General features: G+C 33.9%; 1 protein-coding gene across 1 annotated transcript; it reads right to left on the bottom strand.

Annotated features, from left to right (window-relative positions):
* Positions 1-3,284: 3,284 nt before the first annotated feature.
* Positions 3,285-6,432, bottom strand: LOC113499377 (serine protease inhibitor 77Ba-like). Its single transcript, XM_026879844.1, has one exon. The coding sequence runs from the start codon at positions 5,974-5,976 to the stop codon at positions 4,732-4,734; it is 1,245 nt and encodes a 414-aa protein (XP_026735645.1). The 5' UTR covers positions 5,977-6,432; the 3' UTR covers positions 3,285-4,731.
* Positions 6,433-10,712: the final 4,280 nt, after the last annotated feature.

Here is a 10,712-nt window from a genome sequence, read left to right as displayed (position 1 = left end):
AACTTGTTGACATAAATGGTAACCCATCCACGAACCGACCGTATCAAATATAACTTAACTTGTGATCGATAAACTTCAGTCATCAGTTTTTGTTTACCCACGAGCTCTACCTCCTTCTCCATTGTGTACTTATATGAACTGTGAACACATTATAACTTAAAGTTTGCGTTTAAAATGTATCCGATTTTCAAGGATTTATCGTTATCATTAGTAACACAATTAGTTTCACATTATTATTTATTCGTGTGAAATTATAATCCATTATTCGCATGCCTATATTGTACCGTTCTCTGATTTTATATACGCACTCTTTGACGTGAAGTAATATAAGTTTTTACATTACCTAAATGCCACGTTGAAGTAGGTAGGTACCTACAAAGCATAGCAGACGCAAGACCTTAGGGTGACATATCACAGGCACCCTGTGTTTGTCATTTTGAAAAGAGACAGCGACCCCCGACATTATGACGTTTAGATATTTCTTCTCAGGGTAATCAGATAGGAAATGTCCACTCCAGTCTCCAACGCACCTGCCGGGGAAGCGGGATTGTCCGAAAGGGTTAACGTGGCCCCGGTACACAAAAGGCAAAGGAAGTTATGTTATGTTATGGTAAGAAACATGTGTGGGTGTTATTCATTAGGAGTCTGACACTACCTTACTCTCAACACAAAGCGGAAGGAGTCATTTGATGTTTCTCCATACGAAAAAATCATGTCATGACATTATTCTGCTTACAGAATAAATTAGGTACTTCATTTTTTTGCCACGTGAAATGTGAAGAAAGACATTAGAGATACAAGGTAGACATAAGAACGTGTCTTCGATATGTAGCTTAAGGACTAAGGGAAAATTATCAACCGTCCACCCTTTCCAATCGTTCTATAAACGAAACCAGTATTTTTTGGGTCAGATAATCTATATATATACTAATATAAAAAGCTGAAGAGTTTGTTTGTTTGTTTGAACGCGCTAATCTCAGGAACTACTGAACCACATTGAAAAATTCTTTTTGTGTTGAATAGACCATTCATCGAGGAAGGCTTTAGGCTATAAACCATCACGCTGCGACTAATAGGAGCGAAGATAGGTACAATGGAAAATGGGATAAAAACAGGGCAGGTATAAATCATAACTTATATCTTCTACCCACGGGAACGAAGTCGCGGGCAGCAGCTAGTTCTAACATAAGCATGTTGAATCAAGTTTTGTTATTTGATAAACTCATCATAAAAAATATTGTTTGAATTGTAATTGAACCCAATAAATGACGTCAAATGGTTCTGATGTCATCGTCAGCATCATCATCATGTCATCGCCTCATTCAATACTTGACAACCTACAATATTTGTGCAGTAAAAAATAGCACTTTTAAAGTATAAGAATAAAAAACCAATTCAACCACACATAAAATAGATTTTAGGTACCACTAAGTAGTTTGACAGCCCTACGACGAAGTGGTTTTCCTCTTAGCTTATAATTGTAAGAAAAAAATATATTTATAGAAACAAGTCGACGACATACAAACGAAACATGAGGACATGAGTCAATTTTGCATCGCTGTACCAGCTATACTTGAAAACCGGTACAATTTATGTAATGCCAACGGAATAATACGAATTAATGAACGATGCTGGTAATACCCAGAGTAAAGACGTTTTTTATTTTGAGGAATATCAAGGTTTAGCTGCGGTTCTCGAGGTTTGGCTCTAGTTGTGTTCCGCTTCGGCTTGTACCAGTTTGTGTATGAGCCCGGATGTAGGTTGAGCTGTCGATTCAATAAAAACCAAATAAGTCAATATTTGTACCTATATCTACGCAAAAAATTGTTCAACTATTACCCACTAGGATTTTAAAAGCCTTTGCCGTCATCTTCGCGCAAAAAATGGCAGACGACGTAGGTACAGAGCAACAAAAAGATGGAAGTGTCTAAATTGGTTACGGCCCGATCATGAAGAGAAAAGGTCTTTGCCCCGCAGTTTGATTAGACATTTATTTTACCCTTTTTTCCAAGAACAATTAATTATGTAATCTTAGAACGTAATAGCCAGTAACCAGCACTTTTTTTTTAATTCACATATGACATTTATCTTTTCTTTTTGATTTCGGAATAGGACAGCCCTATGCCTGACACTTTTAAAACATAAATTATCCAAACCTCATTCTAAGTCCTATTTATAAAAAAAAAATAGACCGCTATTAAATGCGTCAATCCACAATCTGTAATCTCGGTACGTTTATACCTACAAAACTGAATATATTTAAATAACTAGGTACAAGTTATAGGACGTAGTAACAATAAGCTAATAACAGATTTAATGCGTAAAGTTGTTATGTTCAGTTTGCGGTTAATTATAACATTCGATTATGGAGGCGCAATAACAATTATATTAATAAATGTATATTTTTTTTGACGTTTTAATGTTGATATCTAATAAGCTACGTAGGTACTGAATACCATAACGGAGTTCTTTTAAAAATAATTGTGAATTGTATTTTAAAATAATGTACTGAGAATTATACAATAGGCGTCATACCTACTCGTCTACTGACGCTATAATAAATATGGAAATAATGGTTATACCAAAACTAAATTCAAAAGTTAAACTTAAAATATAAGTCCAGAATGTTATCTTTTTTTAATTTGATGGCCAAAGGTCCGATGCCAAACAGGTGCAACTAATGTCAATATTTTACGGAACGATGTCGTTTGACCTCTACGAATTTTACGACGTAGTGCTCAAGTAGCGGGGATGCCAAATTTAATTAAACCAACATTCTTGACTATTCATGGATACTTGATTAAACGTTATAACGCTAGGTAGACAGTATGACCAATGACAACACGCCTCTGCTCATGCATAACTTTTTTTTGGCGCCAAGTCAAAGTTGACGTTGTCTATACAGTACATAGTATAGTAGGGTTGCTTGGTGGTTTGGCATCTATAAAGGCTTAGGTATAATATACGCAGTGCTGATACCGGATTTTTCCATACTGCTTAGTCATTTAGCCTTTTTCATAAGATTAGGCAAAGCGCCTTTCCTAATTATCGGTGACTAGTTATTCAATTTTAGGGAAGTTAAAAATAGATATTTTTTACTATTTCCTGTAGGTACACTATAAGAAAAACTCGCAGTTAGAAAAACAGGAACAATTTTTTGTTCTTTTTTTTCCTCAAGTATCTGATAGGTTTTAAAAAAACTGTTGAATATCAAAGTCGGGGATATATTTCACGAGGTCATTAAAGCTCAAATATGATAAAAAAACAATATAGACAATCAGAAATTTGTTTTCATACTAATTTATTCACTATCACTAAATTACTTAAAACGAATTTCGTTCAGTTCAAATTTAAATTATCACAGATCTTATACTATCACAGACAAAACAGTTAAAAAAAATACAAATGTGTACGAAAAATAATTTTAATAAAATTTTTGAGATTGTCAAAAGTAATTTCGTTTCTATAGATCACAATATTTAAAGAAACTATCTAAGATGACTTAGGTGTTAGACTGCCTTCATGGAGATCAATGTCTCTTAATATTAATAACAATGTACAAGAAGTAATGATCTAAATAAATAAAACGTATCAACCGAGCCTATTTAAAAAATAGCGATTATAGGCACCTTTTCCCAAGTTTACCAAGCATAGCAATGGTAATTTTTAAACTTAACAATTCTATATTTGCGACTGACAATATTTTCTTAACAATTTGAATATCAAGTTTTCAAACTGATATTTATGCATAGACTTGATCAAGAACAAGTTTTAAGAAAACGAGAATTCTTTCAAAATAGTTACTACAAAGATTTTTAAATATACATATGTTAAAAACACAACCTGTTTATATAAAAAACAACAACTAAAAAACGATTCAAGAACAATAATGATCACTTAGAACTAACAAACAGATATTATGTTATGATGCCACAAAGTACCTATATTAAGGACAATTTACTATTGTAAAATCCCGCATGAGGGCAGTCTGTTTCAGTTCAAATAACCAATCAATATTTCCAATGAATTGTATTATTGTCTGTACCTACTTATGCTAAGTCATTGAGGAAAATATAATTTTCCCGCTCAAATCCATCACATGTTGTTTTAACACAACAAAATAACTTATTTACATAAGAGAGCATTATATTAACAATTGTTAAAGTTTCCTGTTTGCAGTTGAAAATAAGAACACCAAGATTATTAAAAATTAAAATCGACAGACATACTGAACTCTTTATCTAATCTGTGGCATGAACTTATTAAATTAACACTTAGTATTGTGACTTAATGGTGGGTAAAAAAATTCTAATATCAATTATGTGTTATTCCAAACACAAAAGACATTAAATGAATTAAATAATCATTAGATCATGTTAAAACCACAAAGTTAATCTTAATCATAATGTTTTCTTGTATGAATAGTGCTCAGCTCACATGTTTTATACTGATGCCATTAAAGGTCAAACAAATCAGTATCTTGTTAAACTTGTTTCATAGATAAGTTGTATTTATTGTAATATCTATGTAACATGGTCACTAAAGTTAAAAGTATTTGTTTGAATATTATAATAACAAAGAAAATTGTATCATTTGGTGTTCAAAAACAAATAATATAACAAATTTTGAATAGAGAATTAAGTTTTTTTTTTTCTAAACAACCAAGAAGTTTTAAGTAGAATTGTAGACTTAGTTTGCACATACAAAATTTGTGTTTAAACCTTTTTATTTTCAATACACTGATGGCTGTCTGTAAAATCCACCGAAAACAATAGAATTAGTTACTTTTTCTACAATAATATATGTGAATGGCCTGTTAGCTTGAAACTGTACTACTCCAATGCGGTTGCTGAACTCGGCTACCGTTACACCGGCAGCTTCAGTACCATCCTCGGTGACTTCAATCTCAGCCTTGTGAATAACTCTTGATACATACATTGGTGTTCGAGCCATGTGAGGCAACTTAGCCTGAGCTGGGTCAAACAGGTCAATAATACCGAACTGATTTTTAAGCACATTAGTCAGGTCCAAGTCTGACTCAATTTTGAATCTAGGAATGAAGCAATCCACTTGATCCTCTGAATATTGTTCTTTAGCCACTCTTAATTCTTCAAACAATACATCTAAGTTAACATTTTTGAAGTTGGCAAACATGTCTTCTAGGGAGACCCCTCTGTTTGGCAGCATGATGAGCATTGAAAGTCTGTTTTCATTGCCGTATGGTAATTCTATGACTCTGGCTTGCAACTGCCCAATGTTTGCAAATGGGTAGTTGTTTCTGTTAGACATCATGTTCACTTCTCCAATCTTGTCTCCATTGCTGTTGAAGAATGGCATTTTTGTGGTATATGTGGAGTTAAAGGGAACAGTCCACTGGCCTTTGAAGTACAGAGCACTGGTCAACACCATCTGTGTGTCCTGGAAGTAGCTGGGGTCCACCAAGTTGGGGATTTTTCCGTGCGTGAAGTTTGAAACAGCTGAATTCAGGAGACTAGCTGCTTTATCGCTGTCTTTAAAGTCCAGTGTGATCATTTCTGTTTGGTAAAAATACTTTGCTGTGTCCTGAAAGTCTGGCAGAGGAAGGCGATCTCTGTCGACGAATATGGCGTTTATTTTAGCTAGTTTAACAGTGTTGGTGTTCACCTGAAGCCACTGGGTTATGTTTCGGAAGCCGATGCGCGTGTTGTCTCTTACGCGGAGAGACAGCCGCAAAGCGTTGTTGATTTCATTCCTCGTATTCCCCGACGCACCTTCAGCAATAACGGCCATCGCACTCCAAACTGTGATAGGAGACATAATAAAATTCTGGTCATTGCCTAATGTCTTCGATGTGTGAAATAACACTTCAATGGAAAAGTTTCCGATCCGTTCGGACAACTCATTGTGAAGGCCTGTATTATTTTCGAGTGGTTCTTGTAACAAAGTTTGCCCGTAGCACAAAGCCACACAAAACACTAGTTTCACTATTAAATGCATATTATTATTTGAAACACGAACTAAGAATATTTTTTGTCACTATTTTACACGATTGTTTGTCTTTTTAACGAGTTCTGTCAGGCGCTAAGCATTTTTAAAACTAATCACAAATTGCCTGCGCGACTTGTTCTTATTTAGTACCTACGCGGGACGCGATACAAGGAAACTGACCGGTTATGTTTTTGTGCAGCGTATATATACCGACTAGAGCTATAAAGCAGGTTTTTGTATACTTCGTTATAATATTTATATTAAATCTCTGTGAATAACTTTGTTTACAAAGTAATTTTATTGTGTGCGATAGATAGTACAAAACTGATTTTAATCTTAGTTTAATACAGCCGGTACCTATCACAAGACTTACTTGAACTTATTACACTAGATATGATTTGCTTGCTTACTAAGGTATTTAATTTAAAATAAATATTTATATCAACAAAGTGAATGAGAACCAAATTTTTTTATATAAGTCAAATTTCGGGTTGCCAGATAAATGTTGATAACTTCCCATTTCCCCGAATTGATCTTGAAAGTACTCTGTTAACATTTTTTGTTAACAAAGTCGTCTCGTAGCAGAACTTACGATAAAAAATACAAAACCATTTGAATAGGTTTAAGCTTATAATCAAGTTTTTCAAGTTTTACTAGTACATAAATAAAAAAAATCATATATTATTATTCAATACAATTGAATTACTGTTTTTATACAAGTTTTGGCTCTCGTAGAGATAAGCTTGCGGTGTGGGGCCGCTATACATGAAACAAATATAATTTAATAAGCACCATAAGAAGGATTTATCATTAAAAGAGGAAGGTCTTTAATATAGCGTCGTAACGTCAAAATGTTTGAAAATACCTATAGTGTCAAATTACAAAGTAATTTCGTTATTTAATGTACAATTTTAATTTAAACGCACAGTATTTCATTTAATCTGTTAGTTTAATTAAACGTTTTCAAAAGCACTGCAATGGATAAGAATGACTCATTTTTTAATTATTAAAATTGTATATCAATTCTAAGTACCTACCTGACGTAAACAATATATATTATTTTGTAGTACTCTATATGGTATGAGTCATACAAATAATATTTGAGTCGTGCCTTTTGATTTAAAAAGAACGAAAGAGTTTTACCATCATAATGGGTATTTAGTTTAGTTGCAGGCAGCAACACTGACGTTTTAAAAAATGTACTTGATTAAAATGTGTTTGGTCGATAGTCGCTAGCCAGTAACCGGTTTTCAGAATAATGAGAGTTTTATTATTGTAGACTCGTCTAATGTGCATAAAATAATTGTCTACATAAAGAATATCACAATAAGTATTTAACAGCATTATCAAAATATACGTTGCGGTAAGATGCGCTGAATTCGTTTTATCCGAGTTTTTATTGACGTAGTAAGTATTCAATTTAGTTATTTTATAATAAAACCTTACTTTAAATCCTATTGCAATCAATCTTCGTAATTTTTTTCTTGTTATAATCTTTAGCGTGAGCCGCATAACCCTTGGCCAATAATCAAGTTCCCTACGAGAATTATATGCGTTACCTAATAGTCTTATTATCATTAAGTATCTAAAAAAGCAGTTTGATATTTGGAGTAAAATAAATATTTGCTGTTCGAGCGAAAAAAAAATGCTCACTTTGTCAATATTAACCGAACCAATCTAAGTTACCGGTTAAGGCGGTTATTTTATTAGCCCTACGCAATGTTTCAAAGAAATTAGAACATCAACTTTTTAGTTACCTATGGTATGTTTAATGTCAGGTAAAGATTTCCTTTCTTCCAAGGTCTTATCAAAACTAATAAGTACCTAGTACCCTTGTGCGGTCATTACACAAGATTGGCAGAAATTGCTGATACTATTAAACTGAACTAAACATTGCCATACGGAAAAAAAGATTTGGGTTTTTCAATAAAAAAGGGCACAAAAAGATTATGTAATTTTTATGTATTCGAGATGTTTCGCTAAATTTATTGCTAGCAGCATCGATTTCTGTTGTTTAAAATTTCGTTCCACAGGTTTATTCGATCAGCAAAAAATAACAATAGCGCAATGTTAATCACATTTTATAGGTAAACGAAACGGTTAACCGCCATAAAAGTAAAAAAGTATAAATTTTGGTTCCAAAAAGCCTTGCTTCATAAAATGTATTTGAATCGTATGAATTCCACTAGGCCAATAATAATCTATTTCCTGTATGAATCGGATACAAGAAAAAATATTAAATTTCTTGGTAAATTAAACCAAGTGCGGTTTTACACACCAGAAATAAACGAATCAGTAACGTAAGATCTTCCTCTTCGCATATCTGTTGGAGTAAAATGTTTATCCCCGCATTATTTGGCATTTGATACTGTGAAGACCGATCCCCATTCCTTGAGTAAGTTATGTCATAAGTATTACTTCAATCACTATTGGTACACAAACTTTTTGCAAGATTTTTAAAGTATTATGTAGGTTATGTAAGAAATGTGCACACGTTACCAAAATGCATTTGATGCAGTAAATCTGTAAATGTGAGTAATAAGTAAATGACGTAACAAGAAGTAAAACTACATAATGTAGACGAACTTTAGATTAAAAATTCGGTAAAAAAACCCCTGTGATAGGCGTGGACGAAGTGTGGCGCTTATTACATTACGGAAATATTAAGTACGAAATTGCGTCTGCAAAATTCATCAATATTATTAAGGTATATTGAGCTATTTCCATTTAACGAACTTAAAAAATATGTTCTTTTCTTGGAAAAAAACTATAAATTAATACGCTGCATAATTTGATAAGGATAAAACTTGCACACAAACTAATATTGAGAATTCCGAAAGTTACGTGACCGATTGTTTTAGGAAAACCCACATTCGATAAAATATGATGTAGGTTTTACTCAATGTTTATAATTTTACGGCGTAGTATAGCTAATGGGCATAGGTATACCTAATGAATTAAGTCCCGCGGGTGTGTCGCTAGTATCTATGCCAATGCATCATTTTAGTATGTAAATATTTTAGTTCCCACTATTTTCCGCGGGACTTCTTTCATGAAACGGAGTCTATAATGGTATTGATTTGAGTGTTGCGTAAACATTTGACATATAAGTGACATTATAGTTTCCCGCTTAAATATGGAATTAAAACCGCATTTATTTAAGACTTTTTTAGATGACGATATACTTAATGACTCATAATTTTTAAATGGGTATTTAGAATAGTCTTATAACTTTAATCTGGCTTGTTGGTCTAGTGGTTTGTGGCCCTGAATGCTATACCAGAGGTATATCGGTCGGTTCGATTCTCAACCAGGACAAATGTTTGAGATGAGCACCATATTTTTTTTTTCTATGTCTGGGTGTTATTGATGTATTTTTTTATACACGCACAATACAAGATTTGCTTAGTGAGAGACGCTAAGAAATGCTTAGATGGCGTAGTGTGAAAGTTGTGGAACATTTTTTATTTTAAGCATATGAAAATTGAAGCGAGACAGACGTGCCTAAGCCAGATTCACGGCGTCGCTCGAGGGTCGATGCTTTGAAGAGAGAGACCGTTATGCAAGTAGTCAAGGTTATAATACTGCTTTCAGCAAAAACAGCATCGACTACAAACCAAATTTGATATAATTATTTGTTGTATTAAGACCAAATGACAGCTCATCATCATCATCATCATCTCAGCCTGTCCACTGCTGGACATAGGCCTCTCCATACGTACTCCAGCGCGACCGGACTCCAAATGCGAGCTATCTGACATTAAATAAAAAAAAAAGATTCAACAAAATCAATACAGTCGGAGCTTATATTTTTTTTGTCTTTATTTTTTCAAACATAAAAAAAAATATAGACGAATTGACCTCCTTTTTGTAGTCTATTAAAAATGTGCCTTTTTACAAAGTTAAAACGACGCGCGAGTTCTTTGAAAAAAATCTCTGATTGTTTTACGTCATTCTACGTTTGCGTACACTCTTCTCATTTCGTTTTTTGTACTGCCCCTCACTCGTCAAAAATACCCGTCCGTCAAATGTTTGCACGTAGTCAATATTTATTCTATTGGTGGTATGTATTGCTCGTGCGATCTAAGAGCGTCATTCCATGTGTCATAGTTTCGTTATTGTGGAACAATATTTTCCGACGTAGGTATAGTTACCGGCACGGATCTTGAGCGCTGACTTTCACCTGCACAGAAGTGATTTTTTGGGTCCCTTTTGTGGTATGAAGTGAGGCGCAGGGCGAACTAAAGTGCAGTGATTGTCATTATCATTGGTAGAAATTCGTTCTTTGCTGAAGTTGCATGCACCTCAAGACTACGAGTACGCACAATTGATTGGCGTTTTATTTTACGATGCGCAAAGCGATCCCCACTCTCCCGCCGAGCGCTCGAGATTCTATTTTGGAAGAGACACCAATAGGGCTAGGGTTAGGGAGCTAGGGCTCATACTCTAGGCAGTCTAGGCCATATAAAACAAGCTAGGTCCAAGTGGTTTATGGCTAATCGTATGACTACGTTACAGTAACGATAGTTTGCAATGACCTTTAAAGCGTTTTTAGGGACCTTTTTAGGTATTGGGTTTTATCGAAAACCCAATATTTTTAATCAAGTAAAACCCGAAATTCGAGTGACCGAAGTTTGAATCAAAATACCTATTAAAATTATTTTTGGAATTTCTAGCTGTCCCAGCGAACTACGTACCGCCTAACAGTCGATGATAACAATGTAGACAAAATTTTATTTTATCGA

The sequence above is a fragment of the Trichoplusia ni genome, chromosome 12 (assembly GCF_003590095.1).
Source record: "Trichoplusia ni isolate ovarian cell line Hi5 chromosome 12, tn1, whole genome shotgun sequence".
Lineage (NCBI taxonomy): Eukaryota > Metazoa > Arthropoda > Insecta > Lepidoptera > Noctuidae > Trichoplusia > Trichoplusia ni.
This window is presented reverse-complemented; position numbering and strand designations above follow the sequence as displayed.

Coding starts and splice junctions, on each gene's coding strand:
- LOC113499377 (XM_026879844.1), bottom strand. CDS start 5,976: ATGCATTTAATAGTGAAACTAGTGTTTTGTGTGGCTTTGTGCTACGGG.